This window comes from Urocampus carinirostris, chromosome 5 (assembly GCF_059441175.1).
Source record: "Urocampus carinirostris isolate Australia breed hairy pipefish chromosome 5, RoL_Ucar_1.0, whole genome shotgun sequence".
Taxonomy (NCBI): Eukaryota; Metazoa; Chordata; class Actinopteri; order Syngnathiformes; family Syngnathidae; genus Urocampus; species Urocampus carinirostris.
This window is the reverse complement of record NC_142353.1, coordinates 22501142-22528745: the sequence shown is the minus strand read 5'-3', so window position 1 is coordinate 22528745 and position 27604 is coordinate 22501142. Positions and strand designations below refer to the sequence as shown.

Sequence of the window (27604 nt, the reverse complement as noted above, 5' to 3'; positions counted from 1 at the left end):
GGGCGCTCTAGTATTTTACCATCACGAGGACTAACATAACAAGCTCACAATGAAGAATGAAGCGTGTGTCTGCATTTGAAATGCACTACCGAAGTGGAAAATTGAAGGCAAATCAGATCTAATCAGCCGAAATTATTTTTCAACCTGCAGGTACAATATGTCAATACTGCTTTCGGATATCAAACTACTGTATCTTACACAATGATATTTGTCTAATAATGTGATGTGCAATCATGACGTTTAGTGTTAACAGCTTGTTGCTAACCAAACAGTCGCAAGGACGCCAGCGTCCAGTCTAGTTTTTGTTTTGTTGAGAGACATTTCCCCCCCAAGAAACCTTTTAATATGATATAATGTAATTGTGAATGTATTTAATTGCTGTTAAAAGTGTCGATAAAAACTCATATTGTTGGCATATGATATAATGAAATTGTGAATGTGTTTAATTGCTGTTAAAAGTGTCGATAAAAACTCATATTGTTGGCATATGATATAATGAAATTGTGAATGTGTTTAATTGCTGTTAAAAATATCCCCAAAAATGTTCAAACGTCATATTGTTAGATATAACGAAATTGTGAATATGGTTAATTGCTGTTAAAAGTGTCAAAAAAATTGTTCAAATAAAAAAAAAACAATTATCAATTCCAAATAAATACTACGGGATGTGTCAATTAACGTTCTAATCAAATTACAAGTGTTTTACAAGACTCGTATTCATTGTCACTCTGACACAGACATAGCGACGTCGACGAGGTTCTTTGTAAAAGAATGGAAAATGTTCTATTTCTCAAAGAATTTAAAACACGACAATTAAAGATTTCCAATTCTGCTCCGGCACAATAAACGTGAGTAAGTAACGGATTATTTTCAAAGCAAGAGCCGAGAATGAAGCACTACGTATTCGAATACACGCGAGAAAATAGTTTGGAAAAGCTTGAAAATATGTAAGCAGGAATGTGGAATATAGCTAATCACACTATAAATATTTGGCCTTAAAGGAAACCGAACTGGTATTTGTTTTATTGGTATAGTTGGCAATTTGTATATAGTAATAGCGACAAGTACGTGTTGCTATTCACAATTTGTAGGTGCCTCCTGCTCTAAATTACAATTCGTGGATTGATGAAGTCAGTCGACCTCAGTTTCAGATGTACTGAGTTAATGGTATATGGACGTTTGCAGAACATGGAATAATACAACCCTATGAAGCATGGGAAAGATGCATGCAAAAGAAAGTGTAAGTAGTAACCCATCTTAAATTTTCCTGCTGCTGCTGCAAAAAAAGGAAAGGACTAAGTACCACAGTCCAAACACCCCATTTTTGCCATAACAACACAAAAAGCATTTAGTTTACTGTTTAACAGGATGGTGATACCAAAAAAGCAAAGTAAGCAATCAAGATTTCCTACCGTTTTCCTTCATTTTTCATGATTAATTTGCTATATTGAAAAGAAAACTGTCTAACTTCTGGATTCCAGCCTGAGCTATACTTCTTTTTGCGTAGTTTTGGAAACAAGTTCACCCCAGAATCCAGCAAATTTGATTTAAATATTATTTGTTCGTGAAACAAATGTACTTTTCGGGAGGCACATTTGGAGACATATATTTTGCCCACAATGCAGCTTCTGTTCCAGAGAAACTTCACATAGAATATTTGTTTTCTTCATGAAACATTTTCAGACTTTGTCATCATGCCTAACATGGTATGGTTACAGTGTTTGGGGTGTTACCTAAAAAAAGTAGTTACAGTTCCAAATTCTTGTATACCTTATTCTTATATATCTTATATACTCTCATTAAAGCAAACCCCCTAAAACTGCGTCAAAAAGCCACATTATAAAATAAAAACATGTAAATGTTACGGTTCCCAGATTACCCCGGGTACCACAAAACAATATTGATTTAAAGTAGCCTAGGACTCAACCACAGGTTTTTGTAAAATTAAGAGATTGCGTTTTGGAATGAGGCCGTGTTAACCACTTTTTTTGAATCCATCGACTGATATTGCTTGGACGCAGGTGACTCGCGCCGAAAAGCACACCGGCGAACAGATACCTCACAAAGGTTCCCACCCCTATGACAACACACTGCAGCAATACTGTAAATTCTCTTGGGTTTTCAACAATTCCCCTTATTGAGCGATAATAGGCCTTACAAACAAAATGCGGCACCTACATTGTAGGTATATAAGTACAACAATATAAATAAAGTTTTCCCAATCATAGATGAGGGTATCACATACACCAACCTGTGGAAGCAGTGATCCCTTTTCAAATTTTTTGGCTTGTGCTGTCTTGAAAGCTCGCAAACTAAGACAGCCGAGACACTCTATATTTATTTGGTCTTTTGTCTTCAAAAAGATTTCCTTCTCTATTCCTGGGTGATGTCTAAAATGTTTTTTTTTCCCCTCCAGGCATTGTGTACTGCGAAAATAATTTTACTAATAACCAAAAATTTAGCACTTATTTACCATAAATTCTGTGCTCACGGATGCCCCAATGTTTTTGTTGTCGTTGTTGTTGTTTCTCTTACGGAAAAAATTGTAATTCATGATAGGTAGACTAACAAACGATGTTGCAAAGATATTTAGGTTACAAAATGTTATTAATAACGCATTACGGTACTCGTTACAGAGAAAAGTAATTGAGTTCCTTTGTAGCGGGTTATTCCCAACATCGTGCAGTAACATAGCAACTTATATTAGGAAAAATACTGTCGTTTCATCAGTTTCTTCTTCCAATTTCAGCAATGGTCCAGGAGAGTGTTCAGATCAAGAGGCGAGGTGCCCATGACTTCTTGCAATACTATACGTACGCCTGCTCGCAACAGCAAACCATCCCTCTGATTGCTGTCAAAATCCATCTCGACAATGGCATTCTGGACTTTAATGGGGACAGAGTCAAGCTAGCTGATTGGCAGCCCATCCTAGACTCCATCTCCATCAATAGACATCTTCACCAAATAATAATCACTAGCACATTCCAGACAAACTATGGGTGCGGAGATCCAGGTAGGTTTTAAAGGGGACATAACATTGAGCTCTACAGAGTCCAACTTTGCACTTCCTTGTTTTTGGCACAGATAGAAAGTACTACAAGCCAGTGTTCAGAAAGAAAATCCCATCTATTCGCTCTAAAGATATAACATTCAGGCTGTGTAAAGCTTTGAAGGAGTGTCTGTCACTTTCACCCAACCTCAAAACTTTAAAGTTGAATGGACTTCCTCTGAGGGAAAGAGACCTTGTCTGCTTAACAAAGGTAAGCAGGAGACAGAAAATGTATGCTGAAATTTATAATACTACACAAGGTGTCTTCATGCTAAAAATCAATGCAGAATGCCACAGGTGGGTAAATAAATGGAACTTCCAGAGCAGGAGTCGTGAAACGTTTTGAGTACTATTGGGTAGAAAAAAATCGTAAAGGCGCTGGGCAAGGAGAAAAGACTATTTTTTTTTTTTGTATCTTGCGATTCAGTTGCCAATTGGACACCTTGGCATAAGAAAAACAAAATGTAGACTTATCCACTTTTTCTCATTTGCAATTATAAAGACACATGCAGAGCTATGCAATCTACATATTCTTTTATATTTGTTTATTAAAATATTAATTTCATGAAATTGGTATTAAAACACTCAGAATTGATGCAAAATATTTTATTATGTGCATGCTTTTATGCTCAAAATGTCATCATACCAATTGAAAATGCAATACGGCTAACTCGGATATTTTTCAAATACAATTTGATAAAAATTTTGATCAAATTATATGATAAAGAATAGTCCGCTATTTGAATGTTTGCCTTAAACACATTACACATTGGAACTTCATAAAAACAAAGGTATTTTTTTATGGGGAAAAGATACATGAAGGGACTCCAAGAACAAAACCACACACACACACACATTAAATATTTATTTTTAATAGTAGTACCTTTTTGCCGTTTTATATGCGTTATATATATTTTATATTTTTCCTATTTTTGTTTGGCGGGCTGGATTAAAAAGTCTGAGGGGCCTACATGTGGGCTGTGGTTTTCCCACCCCCGTTTTAGAGCAATGCCTTTATACATGCTTTCTCTAAATGGGTTTCTGCAAAACTTTTCAACAAATATTAAAAATTAATACTTTTTAACACACATTTTTTACCTTACAAATAAACAGTAACAAGGACTGCAATCATTGTGTGTGTTTGTTGACAAATTTAAGAGTAGACGTAAATAGAATACCAGACCGACTGCCAATAACCTGTTGCCGTGCCTTTATGTAGCCTTCCTAGGCTAAAAATGTGTGTGAATATGTTGAAATTTTGTATTTTTCCTCTTTTGAAACCACCTAAAAGAAAAAAACGGTCTCGGTTGGATATTTTTCTTAATTTTTTTCTTTCAAAAAGACTGAATTGTATTGTCATAGACAAAGAATCTAAAATTGTAAAATGATTCTCTGTTGCGTTAAACTAATTTTTCTTATTGATGACAGGAATCATTTGAAATTAAACTTGTGAGAGTAGTCTCCTAATGCATCAAACTTGTCTGCTGTATTCTCCGGTAAAAACATGTTTTTTGCTGAATGTATGTAACTTTCAATTTTCAGGGAGTTACAAAAAGTAATTCCTTGGAGTCTCTATCCTTGGCAAATTGCCCCCTCGGGGATGAAGGCTTAGAGGGTGAGTGGTAAATTATTTGTGATCCATAAATTGGTAGCACATTTTTTGTGGTTATCCAATCTGATATTTGTCTACATGTGCCGTTTTAGCAAGCCTTTTTTTGTTTCTGTTTCTCAGTCATTTGCCAAAGTGTGAAGTATGCAATGAGAATCAAAGATGTCGATTTCACGGGTTGCAACATCACGTGGAAAGGAGCTGAGCATCTCGCCAAAATCATCCAGGTATCATTTGATTTGGGTCATTATGGTCTTGGCTTGTCTTTTGCATCTACTGTTCCCTTTTCCAAAATTGTTACTATTTTAACATCTTTAAAAGAAAAATAGAAGTCTATGGTAAAAAAATACACCTAAAACTGTCCTTTAGCTGACTGTAGATTCTTTTTGGTCATTTTTCTATAATAATTTCGGTGAAACTATAAACAAATAAAAGTTTCTCAATGTGTATTCTTTAGCGCCTCCTAGTAGTAAAAAAAAAAACTTAATCATTAAAAAAACAATATGGAATTAAATATTTAGCAAAAATACATCAACTAATCAAACACATCAATTTGGCATAACATGAGCCTTACCTAAAAGGAGCTGACATACAGGTACCCCAAAATCTCAAAGGCTGGGTAAAAAAAAAGAGAAGTAAAATGCTGCATTTTGGTCAGTTTGAGTCCCGTAGTTTGTATTCTTCCTTCTGCTTTTTAGGACTCGTTTTCGGTTGCACTACATCATACAGCGACATTTGGTGGTCAAATAATACCACACTACCTTTATATTGGGCAAAATTGTTCACTATGTGCTAGATGAGCTCATTTTGTCAATTTTAAGGGTGCTTATCTCATTTGAGTATACTGTTAAAATATCTTAAAATAAGAAAAAATGCACTTTAAATGAGCCACATTTTCAGATAAAAGTAGAAAATGTGTTTTTTTTTTTGCAACATACTTTCCGTATGTATGTGTTTGTAACACACATTTTTTACCTATAGAAGAAGTTTGGGTGCGTGATATACTTGAGCTATTACGGTAGTATATTACCATGTTTGTGGAATGATTAATCATTCGAAAAAATTGTTGAAAACAATCGTAAAATATTTGATGCAATTGGAAGCGAACCCGGGTTGCGACGGTTAGAGTGCTGAATCCTATCCATTAGATAAGACCAATAATGATATAGATGAATAGATTTTCTCATTATCACTATTTTTATCCACGGCACCAGAGACAAATGTTAGCGAATGGAGAAATCAGAAAGTCGTTCTGAAAAATAAAAACACAGTAAGCATCGCGAATCATACAACACTTTGCTGTGTCTGATGGTAATTTGGACTTTGAAAGACATCAAATAAAAATATTGTAAATTATAGTTCATTCTTGTGTTAATAGTTCACATTGTCAATTAATAATTTTAATCATGGCCGCACACGTTCAACAATGTTAGTCATTAACAATGCTTTGTTTGAGCTGAGAACAAGTGAAACAATATTTTATACAGATTTGTAGTCAAACTCGTCAAACACGAGTCCGAATTATACACGAATAAAATCGGCTATTACTATTCGATTGATATTTTGACATTCCTGTGAAAATATTTCCCCATTTTCCAATGAAATCAATATTCCTTTCACCTTCCCTTCGGATGTGTTTCAGCATCAGGCAATGCAGAGGCATGGCTCCGCATGGATGCAATCTCTGCGATATCAACAGCCCAAATTTGACGGCATGGGTGGTCTGCGCCGCCTCACGCTGAACTGCAACACATTAATCGGGGATGTGGGTGCGGCTCAACTTGCACGCGAGCTGGCTGAAGACCTCTGGCTTAAAGGTTAGAAGGTGGAAACATGCTGATGACAAAGACACAAACCCGAATGGTTCCTCAAAATATTTTTTTCTTTATACATTCCTGGTGGTCCAAGCAGCTGTGGACCTGCAGAAATGTGGCCTTTCCAATCGGGGCGCTTGTCATCTGCTGGAAGTTTTGAAGACAAATTCAACACTCTGCATTCTGGATGTCCGTAATAACCCTTTAGTTGGTAGGAATCTGTTCAAAGTTAATTCATTTTGTTTTCATCACTAATGAACCACAACGACGGGTGGGCAATACTGGGAATTTTGGTATGGATCCGCTACAAAGTAAACACATGGTAGTATTGGCCAATATATATCCGGTACCTATACTTTGTTTGGAAATGGCATTAAAATTGATTAATTGAACTTTCACCCCTTGAGTGAGTTCATTATAGTTTTGATAGAGCAACAAGAGTTTAGACAATATCAATATTTTATTTTGTTATTAAATAACTATAATGCAAACTTTATCAGTATAAAAAATACTTCTACAACCCATGTTTAGGGACAAAAGTCAAAAAGCAGCAATGTAACAAATACAAATGTAACTATGTCAACATGTCAAGTCACATTATTTGTATAGTCCTTAAACACAATGTCTCAAAGAACTGCACAGGTTACAATTACACCATCCCCCTATTTTAAGCTAACATGACAACTCTAAAACCTTGTACTGTGCGATACAGACACTGCCTTACTTATGAACGAAATAGGTTCCGGACGATTGTTCGTAAGTTGAATTTGTCCGTAAGTTGCTCCAGTGCGATATTTCTTATGGAATTTATGTTAAAGGTTTATATAAGTATGTTTAAGGCTTGTATAAGTAGCCTGTATTGTTTTGAAACTGAAAAATAAACGTTGATTAAAATAATATACTTCATTATGTTAAAAAACAGGCTGAATGATAAAGCATAGAACTGAAAAACAAAGCTACACATTAGGCGTTGACATTCTGTGGTTTGTGCAGCCCTTTGAAACTCCTTGTGATTAAGGGTGTCACAAATAACCATGACAATAAAGATAAAGTTGAGCTTAACTAACTTTTGGAAAAGTTAAAAAGTGCACGAAAAAAAAGCGAAACAACCATTTTCTCAACTTTATCAAGCTTTTATTCCACTTTTCATTTCAAAAGATACGGCTCGCCTCTTCTTTACACTTTACACCAACCATATTGAATGGCAGCACGAGATATTAAGCAATAAAATTGTCAAAGTTCTTAGCACGCTAGAGATACAGTGCAGTGTATATACTCACAAACCAGGAAGAAAAAGCCGGATTTCTTCTTCGGGGTTGATGCTGGGTGAGCTCTCACAGCGCCACGTGGCAGAAAGAAGCACTACAGCACTATCCTCTACTCGGATAAAGGTGCACACATTACAAAATCTAACTTACAGCAACGTCCGGATATTTTTCGACATCCCCAAAAAAATGTTCGATTCATACCGTTGTTCGTAACTCGAATGTTCGTAAGTAGGGAGTGTCTGTATTTTGAAAATAGTCAAAAATGCCAAAAGTGAACTTTTTCTAACAGTATAAAAATAACAGATATTAAACAACTGATTCAGAACAAAAGTCAAGAATGTCAAAACGAATAAAGCAGTTATGTAACAAAAATACAAATACTGTATAACAATGTCAAGAAGACAACTAAAATACCTTCCTTTGCGCAATAGTTTGAAAATAAATTCAGATGTGCAAATAGAGTAAACACAATCAGATCAAAATTAACGATTATAATGTATGCACAATCTTATAACCTGGCAACAACATTGTTATTGTGCTAGTTAAAATGGGAAGAAAGTTTTTATTGTGCAGATGAGATGTTTGAAGTTAAAAGTGTGCCTGATTTTACTTACTTAGGAAGACTCAAATAATATGGGAGGTCGCTGCTCTAAGTGTGCATAGTAGTGGCCGTTTGAGGAATTTGGCAGATGGGCGAAGTATCGATCAGATCCAGGTACTTGCTTTGTATTATTTATAACGATATTGGGATCGATCAGCCCACCCTTACCACAACGTTTTTGTCTAAAAGAAAAATACAATAATGTATTCAACACATAATGCTGCTGTGAAGAAACTTAACAAAACTATCCTTGTGAATGAAAATGATGCAATTTAACGGCTATAATTGCAATGTCATGTTTCAGGTTTTTTTTTTCCATATTATTTTTTCCTCTCTGTTTTAGACAATGCCATTATTAAGACTATAATAGAGAAAGTGTTAATGAGAACAGAAACACAATCATCAGAGGTGAGAGTTTTACACTGGTTCTGTAATTTTTACTCGTCAGAAATTAAATTAATAGCATATATTTGTTTTCTCTGCAGTACTGCTGGATTACGCCCACCAAAAAAGTGCAACAAAAGGCTTCAGCTTCCAAGCGGCAATTGCTTACCTGGGCATCCACAGAGAAAACAGGTACACCTAACCATTTTTATGAAGTTACCATGAAAATTATAACTATAGCCTTATCCCCCTTGTTTTATAACCTTATCTTCTCTGTTCCTTTATCTTCTTGGCTCATACCTCACTGTGAATGTGTAAAACTGGAGTGTCATGCCCAGTTTCGTTGTCACAATATGTTAACCCATTTTGTAACAATGACAATAAAGGTATATTCTATTCTATTCTATGTTATTCGCTAAAAAGTGGTCGGCGGCGCCCTCTCTTGGCTGCGGCTGCATCGGGTCAGATGCAATCGACATTTCGTTCTGTGTACATTGTTACACAGAATGACAATACAAGGAAATTATTATTATTATTATTATTATGTCTTTACAAATGGGATCATGTGGCACCTAGGTAGTATTGCACAAAAATGGACTAAAGTAATCATGGCCAAGGTTGCGCGTTTCCTGAGCCAGAATTAAAAAGTTTGGCTATGTCAAGCCAGCTGTTTATATTTGGTATAAATGGGCCTTCACGGCATCGTCAAATAGACTCCTAGAATTGATCTCAGAATCGGGGATTGGAATATGTCACCCATAGTTTTTTACGGCAGCTGAACAACAGCTCCTGATGGAATTGTATTAAGATGTGAAATAAATTCTTAGAAAAAAAAGCTGAACGAGTATTTCTATTAAGGAAAGGGAGAACGGCTGGCACTTGCTCACCGCCTTAATAGAAGTGCATGCTATTTGTTTTATATAATGAAGTGTATGAGGTACAAATTTTGACTGGCTAATGCAACAAAGAAAATATTTTCCCTATTTATCCTAATATTCTTTTTTATGTGGGTTTTTTTTCCCATTCTATGTGTTTTATTTAATGTTCACCGCGTTATCAATGACAAGACAGTTCTAATCTTAATTTTAATTTATGTAATGATTTTTTTTTGTTTTATTTCATTGATACGTCATAAAAAAAACGTATCTTTCTTTGATGAGATAACAGATTAATGGGAGTTGGACCTCTATGTCCTATATTGTCCTTGTCAAAGACTTCATTAATGCCATTTTGCAAGTTTTTGCGTCATTTGCGACCATTTTGCGACACTGAAAACCTATTCATTTTTAATACAATTGACTGTAAATTACCAGATGTATCTCTGGGGATAATCTTAGCTTGGTTGTTGACCTGGACTGGAGTGAGCTAAATATAGATAATAAGTCATCATTGTAACAGAGCAGAGTTAAATTTAAACTGCTTTCATGGAACCGACCTGATGCTAACTCCAAACAAAAGAACAGACATAACCTAATTTAATCTCTTATCTTGGTTTTGTGCAATACTCTCCTGGACTTCTCTAAATTGTCTGGCAAAACAAATCATTGCAATATGTTTCAAACAAAACATATTCACTTCCATAAAATATAAAGTATAATACCGCCTTTTGCAATTTTTAAATATTATAGTACAGTCATACCTCTACTTATGAACGTCTCTACATATGAATTTCTCAGGTTACGAGCAAACTGAGCGTAAAAAAAATACCTCACAGTACGAAATATTTTTCAGGATACGAATAAACAGACCAGTACCTGCGCGCTGCTTTTCGGCGCTCAGCAGTACTGTACCTGGCAACACGATTCTTATGCGTGAGCGCTGGCATGCTCTTGTGTCTACCGCTTATTCTTTGTGCCCACTTCCTCTTTGTGTCCACTTATGGTCCCACTACCATTTTGTAAACACAGGGATCAGAATTTTCCGCGGATCCGCGGATTTCCGCTGTTTTTGAACCCCAAAGGTCATTCCCGTAAATCGTCTAAATTCGATGAGAAAATATTTTTGGGGGGGTGAGGTATGATACGTGACTGTTTCATCACCCCATGTTAGCAGTTAGAGATCGCGAGAAAAATCGGCAAAAAGAAGCGCAGCGCATTAGATCTATAACACACAAGGTTTAGCTAACAAATAGATCGACTCCTACCATTGGTCGATAGGTTCGCTGATAACCAATCAGCGGAGCTTTTGTTCAGAGCATTGACTTTCTCAAACATGGCGCTCCTTCCGGTCTTTTCAAACGGTGAAATGAGTGTTTGAAAAAGTAAATATGAAAATACTAAGAAAATAAGACGAGGCTTTTGTCTCCGAGATTGATAAAGGAATCAAGAATAAATTTAAGTGGTCATGGCTGGAGAAGACTGTCACAGTAAACTTTAAAATCGGCGCAAAGATCGAGGAAGTTACAGAAACTTTGAGCCAGTTCATCGCAAAGTGTGATGTTCCAGGGAAAGCAAAGTGTCTGACTGGGAGGTTCGGGTTCGCGCCCCGGCCGAGTCATTCCTAAGACTTAAAAAGTGGTCGGCGGCGCCCTCTGTTGGCTGCGGCTGCATCGGCTCGCTACAACGGGTCAGGTGCAATCGACATTTCGTTCTGTGTACATTGTTACACAGAATGACAATACAAGGAAATTATTATTATTATTATTATACTGTGTCGATCTGATCAATTATGGTACGCGAGGTTGTGTGGCACTGATCGATCATGCTAAAATGAACAAGCACAAAGCAAAAATAGCTTGCCGGCGATCAAATTATGCACTCGGATCCGCATTTAAAATCGGCAGTGAAACTAACAGTAACACCACCGCTTCAACATTATTGGCCGTTCCAAATCCTTCCACTTCAAATACTAGCAGCAGTCAACCACTGGTTCCCCTGTGTGACAGAAAATCCTAATCTGAGGTATTTATAAATCTATTTATTTATTAAATGATTTTATCTTTTGTGTTTATACAATATTTAGAACAGATTTAAATTTTATATTTGTTATAAACATGATTAAAATAAATTATTTTGTATCATCATGATCATGTTCAATATTACAAATGCTTTTAATGTCAATATATTATTATTTTTTTAATTTATATATATATATATATATATATATATATAATACATGGTTTCTGTTTTGTTGGATTTAATTCATTCTAGTGCAATTTTCACATAGCAAATAAGATAAATGCTGTTGGCTTCAGGGGGGCTTTGCCCCCCTGAGCCCCCCACCGGGCTCCGCCCTGGACCTGGCCGGGGCCTGCGGCCCCTAGACCCTGGCTATTTCAGCTGAAAATGAAAATCTCCATTCTGATCCCTGTAAACAGTACTCTACTATATGCTGATGATACGAAACATTAACGATGGACCCCAAGAACGACATTCGGGAAAGTGATCAGCAAGGAGAAAAGAAACGGAAAATAGTTTTTGTGAACATTGCAACAAAGCAGGAAATAATTGAACGGAATGAAAAGGGATGCATATTTAGATAGAGATAGATAGATAGATAGATAGATAGATACTTTATTCATCCCCTAAGGGAAATTCACATTTCCAGCAGCATCCCTGAGCTGAGAACAATACAATAATAAAGCCAAAATGTGATGTCGCCAAAATTCATGGCCGTAATACATCTACGATCGGCAAGATTATTAAACAGGAGGAAGTGCTAAAATGTACGGCTTTTTCCAAATGCCTCTCGGTCATTTCAAAGATAAGATCGCCTGTGAACGATGAAATGGAGAAGTTGTTACTTTTGTGGATTAAAGGAAAATAAATTACAGAAATTACAGGATGCAAAAAACATTGCTGAGGACCAGTAAACAAAGAGGCCAATTAAAAAGTAAGAAAATATTTTTGTTATTTCTTTTCTTTGATTTTTTTACATGTACAAAAATATCATACTTTTGCATTTCTTCGAACGGATTAGTAAACTTACATAGACAGGGATCAGAATTTTCCGCGGATCCGCGGATTTCCGCTGTTTTTGAACCCCAAAGGCATTCCGACTTTTTCACTTTTTCTCTTGCGTAGCAAACAAATTCAAAATCCGACTGTCTCACTCTTTCCTTTATTGCTCTGGCGCACCCTGGCGGCCGTTAGAAAAATTGGCCGCATTGTCGCACAAGCTGCAGGGACTGAACTGCATTTGAACTTATCTTGCAGTATTTACAAAAAAATCAGTTATGTGGGCAAATTATTTTAATCTTCTAAAAATGTTACTTAAATGATAAATATAAGCATGGTTTTGGACAAGTAAATTGCCTAAAACCCAGGTTTTGGGGGGGTGGGGGTGGCTCCGCCCTGGTTTATTCCTGGACGCTGGCTATTTCAGCTGAAAATGAAAATCTCCATTCTGATCCCTGCATAGAAAAGGCGCCTCAACTTGCAAATGCTTCAGGTTACAAATCAGTAGCCTAGATGGTAGTGTGCCCGCTTTGAGACTGGGAGGTCGCTGGTTCGCGCCTCGACCGAGACATACCTAATTGGTATAATGGCGGCGCCCTCTGGCTGCGGCTGCATCGACTCGCTACAACGGGTCAGATGTATCGACATTTCGTTCTGTGTACATTGTTACAAAGAATGACAATACAAAGGAAATTATTATTATTATTATTATTACTCCCGGAACGTATTAAATTCGTAAGTAGAGGTATGACTGTACATATCTGCTAAAGCGTTGCTACCTTTTTAGATGATGTATACCAGTATTGCTTTTATTTGTTAAGGAGCTCAGTTATTGCTTAATATCTGAATTGTTATTCTGGTTGATATTAAATATACCCTTTAAGTTATAACACTTGACTAAATTGGAGTCAGCATTTTCTTTAAGATTTTGAATAGTGACGTATTTGCAAGATATTTTTTGCGACTACACAGCATGTCTACAATGATGACTTATGAAATGCTTTTTTGCTGATGTTGCCGTTTTGTTCTACAGCTCTTCAAAAAATGACTTCTCCTGGAGATGAAACCTCAGTTGCACAGTCCCCTTCGCGCAGCAGTCAAGGTCCTCGTCATTCCATAGCACGTGCTGGCCACCAGAGGTAATGGACATTTTTGAGCGTATTTGCAAATTAAAGACAAATAGACATCATTTTGCACAGATTGACAATGAACTAGCTGTTTTGAGGATTTGAGTAGTTGCAACTATTCATTGTCATTATCAGAGCAAAATGACCCTTTTTCATCTGATTGGACAGGATCTTTTAGTCTGTTCATCCAGTGTTCTGGATGACCCACACACCAGTATCTGCAGTTACATACTCATTGGTTACCTTTTTTCTGTAGAGGTTTTCCACCAGCAGATACAAAGGACTATGATATCCAGGCAACACAGCAGTTTCAAAGTCAGGTATGGATTTTTTTATGCTGCTAAAGCTTTAAAACTCTTTAGTTAAAGCTTTCAAGTTGTATTAACACTTTAGTCAAAGCCTTTAAACTGTTTTAATTCTTGAGTTACACAGCCTGAGTTAAAAATTGGTTTAAAATATTAACTCTCAAGTAAAAGGGACATTGTGTATTATTTGACCACAAGATGTCACTGTATGGTGTAGTGCAACCAAAATCAAGTGTTAAACACATGGCTCCCCCAAGGTTTTAAAAAAAGTTTTAAATTTGATAACTTGAAATTTAGGCTTTGAAATTTTGTCTACAAGTCTTAAATTTAACTCTTCAATGTCTTTTGTTTTCCCTGTCTTATCTGCGTGATAGATCTAATAACTGTATACTAAGTAAAAAAACTAAAGTATGGAACATTGTGTAGTAATATTATTTTCCAACATTATCTGACTGATAAATGAAAATCCAGCTTTACGCATTTCAAATATGTAGCATTACGTTGGAGCTTTATGCACAGTCTGTCTCTAATCCGTTGTTGGCGTCGGACTATTTTTGGGATGGGAAGGTGTCGGTTTATTCTGTTGTGGTTGAGTGATTTAAAGTTATACTGGGTTCAAGCCTTACCAGGGAATGATTGGAAGGGGTTGGCCAGCTGATGCCCAAACCTGTCCCAGTGGCGGCAATAGCTCGGTCGTTTGGCACGGCGTGTTAACGGCGGTAGTTGGGCGCGGACCTCCGTCACAAGGTCGCTGACGTCCGGCTAGCTCCCCATCAGTGTCGGGGCTGCCGCGGGCTTTCTGTTTAGTTTGCTCCTGGTTGGTGCTCGTTGGCTGATCATTGTGTGTTGTGTGGCCATTTTTGCCTGCTCGCCCTTTGTTGTACCATTACTGCAAGTATTCTCCAGAAAAACTACCAAATGGTAAATGGTCTGCATTTATATATAGCTTTTCAAGTCAATGAAGACCTCCCAAAGCGCTTTACAATGTGCTTCACGCTTACCCATTCACACACACACTCACATCAATAGGGAATCAGCCATGCAAGGCGCCTACCTGCTTATTTGGGGGCATTAGGGATTCTGTGTCTTGCCCAAGGACACTTCGACATATAACACAGAGGAGCCGGGAATCGAACCTGCGACCTCTTGATCCCAAGACTTGGCTTAAAACACTGGTAACCTTTTCATCTGATTAACACGTATACCAATATGGTTTCTGGTTAATGAGGGTAACAGTGATCCTTACACGATGTCACAGCTCAGGAATTCAAAGAAGAGAAAAGTTATCCCCAAAAAATCATTGGAATGTACCAAAAAGATACATTTAGATTTTTATGTAAATACCATGTACTATTTTCCCACATTGTAAATGTTTTAGAATTTGGGAATACCTTTAAGGGTCTACCTAGTGCCCGCGGACACCACGTTAGAAACCATTTCTTTAAACCATCTTTGCTCTATACAGCTGCTTCTACTGATTAACTTTTGAATTAAAGCTGTTAAAGCTTTAACTCTTGACATCACTAAGTTTTATTATAGTTGAGGACTCATTTTCATCCGCTGCATTGTCGTTCACAAATTCTTTGACCCCACTTAAAGGCCGGGACGACTGTGAGGGTGACGTTTGCGTCTGATTCGGATGAAGAGGAGCATGAGGGTAAAGAAGAGCCGTTGGGGCCCGGGTGTCAAAAGCCATACAATGAAAGCCAACAAAATGACACTATCACACGGCGGATAGATCATATGCAGGTTTGCCATATCTAGCCACAATTAAAACAGCTACATTGTTTTAACGCTGTGTCATGATTGTCCTCTAGATGGCGTTACAGGAATGTCGTTTGAGATTAAAGGAGGAGCGAAGGGCAAGGCTCAAAGCTGAATCTTCACTCAGAGAGGTACTCAAGATACAATTAAGTTTTCATTCAAGCAAGGGCGTAGTTTAGGGATTGACAGAGTGGGCGTGCCCCCACCAGTATTCAGCAATCATCGTTTTGTTTTTTTCCCCATTATGTGATCAACAGAAAATTACCTAAAATTGCAACACCTTTGCCCTCCCTCAAGTGTTATTCTGATCAAGAGTGATGGGAATTCTGGCTCGTTTTAGAGAGCTCACTTGTTCCGCTGAGCTCCCCAAGAGTCTGCTCTTTCAGCTCCTATACGCCTCTTCAGATTTTATGGTTGCTTTGTCAATAATAATGTAACATTATGTACAAAGTTAATTAATTTAAAAAACCCATTATACTACTGAATTATAATGGATTGCATTTTTTTCACACTTCACTGAACGTTTATCTAATTCAAACATAACTTTTTTTTCTACCAAGAAACTTTTTTTATACCAGTTGTGTGCCATATGAGGTATCCTTAAAAAATTGATGGGTTAATATTTTCTCTAATCAGTATGTTAATAACGCCCAACTGAGTTTGAAGAAGCCTTTTTCTTTATTTTCCACTATTCATATTTGATCTTACTTTTATCAGAGCTGCTTGCGGCGGAACACATTAGGTTTGAGGAATAGAGATTGGGGGAAATGCTGGAGAGTGTTGACATGCTCGCCCCCCCAGGTTTTTCTTTTTCAATGTTTCTCAGTGCAGCATAAAAATGGTGAAAGTAAGAAAAGGCCAGCTATTAGTAGTCCAAACTGCAACCCAAGCCCAGAAAAGATTTAAAAAAAAAAAATCAAGAATTTATTCAAGGGCATTTGAGAAATGCTCATACTTGCACGCACATCATGAATGAGCTGACTAAGGCTGCAATCATACTTTAAGCCAGGAAATGATGGCAGAGAGTAACAAAAGTCCAGATTCCGTACAGCTCTTTTAAAGTCAAGTGATCCACAATCCCTGATACACACACTACGCAACAAAATGTTGGTTACAGAATATTTACTTCAAAAACAAACCATTTGATACAAAGAAAGAAACGTAATAATTTGGCACGTACATAAAGCTAAAAGAGAAACAAGGGGTCCTTGAAAAATACATGAAATCTAAATTAAAACATCTAGCACGTACTAAAAATATAAAAAAAAAAACAGTTTTAACTTTTTACATACTCTTCAAAGTTAATGAAAACAACATGATAGAAACCTTGATGAAATGTATATTGACTGTTCACCTCTGCCTTGAGCCGGCTCCTGTCATTCATGTCAAAAAGCCAGCTCATAGTCATCACGTTCACTAACGACACATCGTTTGAAATCCAATGTAATTTTATGGCATTTATAAAATGATAATGGATTAGCCTAATGGACATCAAGTTTGGAATCTGATGTGTCTGGCTTTTCACCCATGCATGTGTGAGTTTATCTCTGTTAATTCATCTTCATTTAACATTTCAAAAAAACAATAATTCTGCAAACCTTCCCATGTATATTTGAGTACAAATGGTTGTTTGCTTTTATTTGCTTAGAAATCAGGCACTCGAATGATGACAGATGGCGGGAAGTGAACGTGATTTAATGTAAACAGCAACTCCGTGAGAAATTTTTCTTTCATTCTCTTGTTTTCATACAGTTGGAACTAGAGAATTCTCGTCTTCGAGACAATAACGTGTGCCTGTCCAAGGCGCTCACGGCCTTCGGTGCTACGCCACCCAATCCCAGCACAATTGAAGACGAAGATGTGCTGGAAAGTATTGAACGCTCATTTGCCAAGTTTCACGCTTTCCTCGATCTCGTCAACGATGCTGGGTGAGTAAAAACAATGTAGGCCATTTCTCTTCCTACTCTTAAAGGTTATTTCAAATTTTTAAACATGCAAAATGTGTTTAAACCCATTATTTTCTGAGATAATGCATTTTGACGACGGCATGTGTTGTCTTTGTCGTCTGAGTTGCGATGTCATTGGAGGAACACCAGCATCCTAGCAAGCCATTCACCATATTGTTTTACTTGTTAATTAGTCGATTAGGTTAGTAGTGTTTTAAGCAAAGTTTTGCTTGTTTTTGTGGAGAATGCCTAGATGGATGCAGGAAGGAAATAACAAAGTCCAAGCAGCCAAACTGTAAAAAAAAAAAAAAACGACACACGAATAGCCGTTATAGGGGGCTATCAATGAAAGGTGGACGCAGCTTAGACGGAAAACGCAAGGATGTCCGATCAAAAAACACGTCTTGAGCAACCAGGCTGACCGGGAACCAACAACGGTTAAAAGCGACGAATATGGCGACAAACGCAAAGCCGGCCATGTATAAACAAACCAAGGAACACAGCAAAACCGGCGTTTACACCAGGCAAGCCGATCCGAAAACATGCCGCAAGCAGCCAGGCTAAACAGGAACCAACAATGAAAAACGGCAGCAGTTAAAGCGATAAACGCACAGCCTCCCGGGAATAAACCAAGGGATATGGCCAAACTGGCGCTAACGCCAGCCAAACAAGACACTGGGGGCAGCAAAGAGGTGCCAACTGGGAGCAAACAAATCACAAAAGCCATCAGCACCACCGATTCTAACGGGAGGCTAGCCAGACAAAATTATACCAACCGTGGAAAAGAACACAAACAAGACCCACAATAGCCGACCACCAAGCAGAAAAGAACGACATGCAATCGTTGTTCACTACAATTGCTGTCTGTTTCGGAGGTCGGCTCACATGTGATAATGAGATCCGCCATTTTGAAAGTGTTGTGTTCCTTCAATGATGTCACCGCTATACACGATAGAAGCCAGATGGGTAAACTATAAGAAATGTCTCTAATCCCCCCGGCATGTGTAATATTTTACCACGTGTTTTTATAATTGTGGGGAGGAACACCGCATATTCTGTGCCTAATTCAAAAAATATGTTTGGGAGTGCCTTTTAAGTGTTTTAGATTGTCAGTACAAAATATTGGATTTCCCTATGGAAAACACTGAATGCCAGCACATTCCTTTAATCAATGCTGATAGAGAAATGTTTTTGTTTTCCAATTTCACCCTCATTATTGGTAAAAATACGTGTTATCTTTGGTTTGCAAATAGTTTCACTTTCTGTTCTGTTATTTGTAATGGAATGTACCGCATCAACAAAGCTTAGTCATAAAATAATCAAAACAGTGCTACCTCTTGATACGAGCACGTCTAAACATGAGAATTTCGGTCAAGTCATTTATCTGTAGAGCCTTCAACACTAAAAGGTCTCAAAGGGATATACAAGTTTTATTTGCATAGAAATCTTGTTTTCCCATGTGAAAGAAAATCCAGTTCTTGAGCAGTCGCATAGGCTACCACCGGAGAGCGTTTGAGACCGCTTGTGACTGATCACTGTCTGTATCAGCTGGTCCAGTTTTTGCATGCAAATTACTACAGGGAAAAATATTTTTAAAATTGTGCTATAAAGTTTTTGGTGGTGTACGTTTATTTAAAATTACAGTAACCAGTGTTCATTTTACCTCTGAAAAATGATGGGTCCCGGGGACTCGCATGCTCAAAAATCTATGGGTCCCAACAGAGATCTATGGGTCCCCAAAATGTAGTGTTATCGAGGTTGACATTGTAAATCGGCGACAAATATATGAATCTATATATTCATTCTGTTTTAATCATCACACTTAATTGGTAATACAAAGCAGTTATCACTACAGATTTTTCAGTTCACAAAAATATTGTACATTATACAAAATAATATTGCTGAAATATTAGTCTATATATATTCATGCAGTTTTAATCACTTCAGATTTTTCACGTCATATATTCTTAGTGGTTTGCTGTCCCGCCATAGTTGTAATGCCTTCTCAAGGTCCAATTGCAGCAACGGAATTTCCATAGCTAATTTGTGGTTTTCATTGTTGTTGTGCGATCCAATGTGCTTTCCTGAAAGTTCATATTGCAAAATGATTTATGAAATCCATTTTTTTTGTCACGCTGGGTGCACGCATCAAAGAACATGTAGCCACCATTATCATCCTCCTCATAGCGTTACCAGGAATATCATTGAGTCCATTTTGGCAGAAAAGTCCTTTTCTTGCTAGGAGTATTCTTTTATTTATCTTTCGTCGAATCGTTCGCTTCAAAACACGTGTTTCCTTGCCTTCGCGGTCTTCGGAAGAATTTCCCCGCTGTTTTTTCGGGCCGAAATTATTGCCGTTGTTACCACTTTCTGTATTATGTTTCGACTTATTACCGACACTGAAGAAATGACAAATTTTTTGTTGATTTGCACCTAATACATACTGTTTTTACGGAGGCATACTTCTCTTTCACTCGACAACCACCAAAACAATGACGTCATCTCGAAGCAACGAGATCTCGTTCGCCAAGATCGGCGCAAGACCAAAACAACAATGGCGGATCTGCCTGACAAAAAGTTTGGAGTGCGGTAAATCTTTATTAAAAAAAAAAATTTAAAAAAATAATCTGGTAATAATGACAATTTGGTGTCAAAAAAAAGTTGATTTGAGATTATGCGTCCCCTGCAAAAATGATGCGTCTAGGACGCAGGGACGCGGGCAAACGAGAACACTGAGTAACTTTAATTTTAAGTGTACAGTAAGTTCTTAACAGTCTTTCAATCTCATACCTGTCAACCTCCACCTTATTAAATCTCCCCTTATTAATGATTGCAAATCTTCCTTATCAAACAAAACTAAACCTTACAAACGCACCGTAACACCTATTTACTCTCAGCCTGACAAACCATGTAGAATACAATGGCAACATTAGCAATCTACAACGATGTTGTCGACTTCTACCAGTGACTGGGACGATCCGGACTAGAGCCGAAATGGGCAAGACGTGATCGGTCTTATTTTTGGACACGAATGAATTGTTATACAGCTTACACAGTTTGAGATAACCAAAAAAAATTAAATACGGGGAAACCGATAAATTGACAGGTTTGCGATCTCTGTGACTCCATGCAACTGCCCCACCCCTTTAGCGCATTTAAGCCTTATCTTTGTACTGTATTTTTATACATTTCTTTTTTCAAAATTAGAATCAGGAGGATGTGTTTAATAGCTATTTAAGAATTATTTGAATGATTCTGTGAGGACAGGAGTGGACCAACTAGTTTGTTATTTATTTATTTTTGTATTGGGAAAATGTGTTCGTTACCCGAGCAATTCACGCTACGAGCACAATCCTGGAACAAATTAAACTCGTAAAAAGAGATACCATTGTACATTGTATCTTTTGATGGAAAACACAGATTGCCAGCACATTCCTGTTTGATTTTCAAACGGCTCCACTTTCTGTTTCGTTATTTGTAATATATTTTACCGCTTCAATAAAGCATAGTCACAAGATAATCAGAAATTAACCAAATACAATTGAAAATAAACCAGTGATTTATGGCCGGTTCTGCCTAGAAGTAATGACTTCAAAATAGTTAAGAACACAGTTCATGTTCTCAATTGGTACTTCATGTAATCGGGTACTCAAAATAAAACTGGTGCTTCTAATTTTGGAGGGATGTTGATGATTCACTTCCTCATTCTCAGTGCGATCCCCAATTAAGTGTTTGCTTTGGTTATGAATCACTGGTCAGTCTCATAATGAAAGTGAAGCTGAATATTAAGCTTTCTTTTTCATTATGATGCGTTTTATTTGTAATAGGTTTTTTTCCCAGCCAGGGCACACTTCATTTTTTTTTTTAGAGTAAACCAGATGCAAGCTTAACACAATAGAATGTGTTGCATTGCCATAATACATAATTGAATATTAAGTTATAACTCTGAATGTCAATGACAAATGAAAAATGTAACTACTCTTTTAATAAGTAGTTGCTTAATGTATACAGCATATGGCAAAAGCTCAGGTGCATTCACATTTTTCTATTTGTATTCTTTCAAATTCAAGCCTTATCCCACAATCTGCTTTTAATCCCAGTATGTAGTTTTCACACATTATAATTTATTTTGATAACCTCAGGGAACACCCAGGCTTAGATTAAAATGGTAATAATTATAATAATAATAAACACAAGACTAATAATACTACTTATTTTGATTGCATTAAACAAAACTGTGTTCTTTGTATTTTCTTCAAGACCTGGAAAGTGGACAAAAAAATACAATTTTGTGATATTTTAGAATATTTAGTTTGTAAATGCATTTATATATCTCCCAACAAAAAAACTGTCTGTTTGCCATTCATTTTAGGTTTTGCATTTCTAATTTATTTAGATTTTTTAACAGAGTTGTGCACTCTGCAAGAAACCTGTACAACAACTACTACTATTTATTTTCAATGTTACAATTAAAAAAATGATAATAATAATTTCACTCCATATTACTAGTTGTATAATATTGTTCATTTTGAGGTTTTTTTGCTCATAGGTAAATGAAATAAAATGAGAAAAATATTACTAGCATAACAAAAAAGATTCTTCCAATGGGGTAAAAATAAGATTATACGATCATAATAATGATACAAATGTGATAAAAATTTAAAAATTGTAGGAAATTTATTCAGTATAAGATATTAAAAAGAAGCAAACCCCTGCCATTGATTTTACTCATCATTTGTAGAATTTAAAAAACATCCTGACTAAACACGAAACTGAAACTCCGTGTGGTGTTCTAGAACCACTCGTCAAAGCTTAATCTCTGATATGAAAAAACGTCAGTTTTTGCGCAAGTGTTGTGTACCATGCACACATTTTTATTTCTTATTTAATGCTAGTAACAAATATTCAAATCAGAAGTATTAAAGTTGCATTGCTGGAGCAATGTTGAAGTTAAAGATTTTGTTTACTATATTTTCTTTTTAGCTATACATGCCAAACAAATACAAATAACCTTCATTTTTATTTATGTCTGTGCCTTTCAGCTTGTATCCTTTTATTTCTAAACTTGTGGGATGTACATGCCATTGTTGTGCCAAGTAGTAGCTTGGTATAAAAGCTGTAGTTATGTTTTTGCTCAGAAAGGCCAGCAATAGATAGAATAGTGGCAACCTATGCATTCAAATGCACGTGTAAACAAGAAATTACCTGTAGTTCTTATTTAAGCAGGTCGGCGTCTTGCATGGCTGCATGGCCGCTATTGGTGTGTGTGTGAATGGGTAAGTGTGAAGCACATTGTAAAGCGCTTTGGGAGGTCATCATTGACTTGAAAGGCGCTATATAAATGCAGACCATTTACCATTTAGGATGGGCGATACTGTGAATGTTGGTATGGACCCAATCCAAGGAAATACTGGACAGTATTAATTGATAACCGATCCGATACTTGTCAGTATTGAAAGTATTGAAAAATTGACCCTCTTGCGGCACAAAAATATTGGGCACTAAAATGTTTTCACTTATTAACTACAATGCAAAGAAAGCAGCAATGTAAACAAAATATAACTATACCAATGTCAACATGTCATTTTATTAATACCTCCCATTGCACAATATTTTTAAAATAAAGTCAGAAAGTACAAGAAGTTTAAACAATAAAATGGAAAAAATGGAAACACTAAAAAATAAAAGGCTGATTCAGAACACTAGTCAAAAGAGTGAAAACCAAAAAGCATGAATGTAACAAAAATACAAAAACCGTGCAACAATATCCACAGGACAAGTATAATAGCGTCCATCCCATAATAATTTATTAAAGCCAGCAGTGCAAACAACGTAAACTCAGCTGGATCATATTTAAAAATTATAATGTGTGTATAATCTCCCAATCCAAAAACAACAGTTTTATAGTGCTAACTAAAATTGGAAAACAATATCGGTCCAAGGACAACTGTATCGATCCAATACAGTATTGATAAAAGACGACATTTGGATCTATCCACCTACTCTTAGGTGTTACATATGATAGTGACCAGAAACGCGATTTTGGAAATTACAGTAAAAGAACATGAAAGTCCATGACCTTTGACGACGTTTGTGTTTGACAGTAATAGTTCTAATTTAGTGTTGTGTGAAATACTATTATCATGATTTGTATAGCAATTTTAATAACATACTTAATACACATACTTATTTTCTTTTCGTATTAAGCTTAGGTCAGATAGCATCGATGGCAGGAATCAACACAGCGGATTTTTCACCTTTGGGAAGACCGCAGTTTTCTTCCTCACTGGGAAATGTGAACCATCTGGACACCACAGCGTTGGATGGACGTCATTCTCACCGTAGTCTGACGCAAAATTCTATTCCGGTGAGCATTTGTTAGAGATTCACGGTGCCTTTGGAAAGTATTTGGCATCCTTGAACTTTTTAACCTTTCCACACATTCCGGATAAGTTTAAACTCTAGTAGACACTCATAATAATGAGAGCAGACCTCAATTCCATTTTGAACTTGCAACGACAGGGAATAAACCTTCAGATAAGTAATTTCATTCCTGTTCTATGGGCCCTCTTTTTTTATTAAATGTTCAAGGAAACACAAAGCATATTAGCCCTATGAGGTGTGGAATTCAAAGAGCAGACACAATAGTGACAATGATGTTATATTAAAAAAAAAAAAAACGTGCACAAAATAAGGAACTGGTATCCTATGAAATATAATTTGCAGGTGCTCAATATTAAAAACAGAATAGACTTATCACCACAAAAACAACATAAAGATGGAACACTTTTCAAAACTACAATAACATCCACAACATCCCGAGGGATATACAGAGACCACCGGATCTCCGTGGGTGATCTGCCTGCCGACAACGGCGGAGCAAAAGTAAAAGGCTGCCGGTCGGGCCTAGGCTAAGAAAGCGACCACACAGACCAGCGCTTCTGAGCATATATCTGACCAACGCCAGATCCATTGTCCACAAAATGAGTGAATTTGAGCTGCGGATCACCACCAACAGCTTCGTCCGAAATTGCAGTATTTTTGTGATCACGGAGTCTTGGCTTCCCCGACGCCGCAGTCCAACTAGCTTCACCGGCACGACCGAGACGGAGACTCCGGTAAAAACAGGGGTGGGGTACTATGTGCTGCAATAACGGCCGAATCATTGACACACACTGCTCACTTGATATATAGTTTCTAGCAGTGTCGTGTAGACCCTTCTATCTACCAAGAGAGCTAACTGTGGTCATTGTGGTTGCTGTTTACGTTCCATCTGATGCTAACGTTCCACCGGATGCTAACGTTAGCATAGCGCTAAATCTCTTGCCCGCTGCTATCAATGCACAGCAGCTTGCACACCCCGACGGAGCTTTTATCATCGCCGGCGACTTTAACCAGGCATACTTAAGGACTGTACTTCCCAAATTCATTCAATACGTGGGCTGAGCAACCAGGGGAAAAAACACTGGACCGTGTGTACAGTAATATCAAACATCTGGTTGGATCCGGCCATCTCTGACTGTCCCTCACCCCCTCATACACCCCCCTCAGGAGGAAAACAAAGCCTGCAACAAGGACAGTACAAACATCTTCTTTGTTCCTTATCTACTTTGTTTTCTTTATAATCACTGTAAAATGTGGAACTGGAGTGCCACGTCCAATTTCGTTGTCACAATATATTCAACCCATGTTGTAACATTGACAATAAAGGTATCTTCTATTCTACTTATTGTTTGTCAAGAATCAAAAAGTGTGACGCGATTGTGATGTAGAACAAAATGTATTGGCCATTTTATATATTTTTAACAAATGAAATTGAAAAGTGTGATGTGCAATATAATTTGTCCCCTTTCTGTAGAGAAAACTCTAAAAGTTCAGTGAAGATTTTTGACTGTTGTCCTAAATGACTGATGATGATGATAAATGGGATTCCATACAAGTCATGTTTATATGTGACGCACTTTATCACAAGGAGGCTCAAGGGCTGAACAGACCATAGACTATTGCAACCTGCAGACTATTATGACAGTGTCCCCTGATCTAAAACCTACACGAGGGCAAGGAAAAACTCAAAAACCGAAACTTAGGGAATCAGTCAAGTCATGTTTATTTGCATAGCCCTTCATCATAATGAGTCTCAAAGGCCTGCACAGACCACAGACTATTGCAATTTACAGACCATCAATACACCATCCCCTGATCTAAAACCTTACATGAGGGCAAGGAAAAACTTAAACTCAACATGAGGTAAATGAAGAAACCTTGAAGGGACCACACATGAGGTAATCCCCCTTCCAGGACGACCAGGCTGCAACGGATGTTGCAATAACAAAGTCTGCACAGATATTGTCAACATGAAATATAGGTAATTCTTAAGCTATAAAATAGATGTGTGTTTTAAGCCTAGATTTAAACAGTTCCACCTTTATTATTTTATTTTGTTCAATTGTGGTCTGTCAAGTCAGACTGACGAGAAACTTGGCCAGAATCCACAATTTCGTCCCAATTGTTGTCGATTCTTGACAAAGATTTTCCACGTTCAACCTGTAATGTAGCGAAAGGTTAAAAATATCAAGTGGGCTCAAGTACGCATTACCAATAAAACAGAACTTTTGGATGACGTAAGGTTAAAGTGATTTTTAATACATGCCTTGTTTCTTTTTAGGCCTCCCGTGCTCATTTAGATGACATAGCTGACGTCAATCCTGCCAAATCTCCACCCTCAAACAGAAATCCGGTGCATCAATTAGGGCACGATGCGATATCCCATCAGCCAGTTGGAGCAGGAACAGAAGAATTAAGTGTGAAAAAAAGACTGGAGTCAAATCGGATCGATCAATCCAAAACCCAATATGACTCTGGTTCAGAGCGTAGCAGCGCTTGCCAAAAATCAAAGCGCAGGAGTCATCAGAATCGCCGGGGTGGAAACTTGGGCGCCTCCCATCGAAGTAACGGTTCCGACTTGAGTTACAGCAATTCATTTCCTAGTTACGACTCCCAAAGCAAATGGAGCGCCGGCGAAATCATGAGGGAGATCGTCAGTAACTCGGAAAAGGGGCAGTCTGCAGGATCTCTGACGGGGGTTCAACGCCCCGAGTCGGAACGGTCAGATCCCAAGACCAGTTCTGACATACTGGAGGAGATAAACCCAATGATGCCTCTGCGAGGTTGCGCAGAAGGGGAATATTAGTAATGCATCAGGCTCTGCAACAGGGGTCGGGTACTTTTTTGAAACAGAACCATTAAAGCAAAACATTTTGATTTTTTTTTTTTTCCTGAGAGTCACACCATATATTTTAAGAAAAATTTCAACAAAACCACTAAAGCCGCTCTCAAGAAAATAGCTTATTCTTGAGCACATTTTATTACGCTGTGTGATGTTAGATGATTTGATCAAATCTATAAAATCATAGTAATGCCAGAGCTTGTGTCCATATCAACAAAATTTACCACAGTTATCTCCCTCCTGCAGTTCGCTACGAATGACGAGGCTCTTTTTTGTCCTAAATAAAAACAAGGTGTGAGCAAAGTTACATTGTAAAAATGTCACAAAATACTTCAAACTGGAAGGATACAAATGTATTTTCCTTGGGCGCAGAAGGCGATGGCCGAGAGAGAGAAGGGAGTGCTCCATGTGTGCAGAGATTCACCCACCCTTACTGCTCACCCAATGAATTGCTCTGTGTGCTTGGATGCTGTTTTCGTGTGATTTTGGTATGTTCTGTGGGTTTTCACCATAAGGAGTCCAAAGCACGCCAAACAGTGAAAATAGGTTGCTTAATGAACTTCCACGTGAAAGATTTCTTTGAGATAGAGATAGATAGATACTTTATTCATCCCC

General features: G+C 37.3%; 1 protein-coding gene across 2 annotated transcripts; it reads left to right on the top strand.

Annotated features, from left to right (window-relative positions):
* Window positions 1-27296, top strand: cep78 (centrosomal protein 78). Of its 2 annotated transcripts, XM_088336176.1 has the most exons (17): window positions 874-1013; window positions 1092-1240; window positions 2750-3013; window positions 3085-3260; window positions 4592-4664; window positions 4782-4885; window positions 6301-6475; window positions 6570-6683; window positions 8685-8749; window positions 8827-8917; window positions 13655-13760; window positions 14005-14068; window positions 15653-15802; window positions 15871-15948; window positions 17570-17745; window positions 23971-24130; window positions 26429-27296. In XM_088336176.1, exons 2-17 carry the CDS (start codon window positions 1207-1209, stop codon window positions 26951-26953), a joined length of 2355 nt encoding a protein of 784 aa, XP_088192302.1. In that variant the 5' UTR covers window positions 874-1013; window positions 1092-1206; the 3' UTR covers window positions 26954-27296. The 2 variants fall into 2 exon arrangements, with proteins under 2 accessions (XP_088192303.1, XP_088192302.1); XM_088336177.1 differs by lacking the exons at window positions 874-1013; window positions 1092-1240 and adding an exon at window positions 1-150.
* Window positions 27297-27604: the final 308 nt, after the last annotated feature.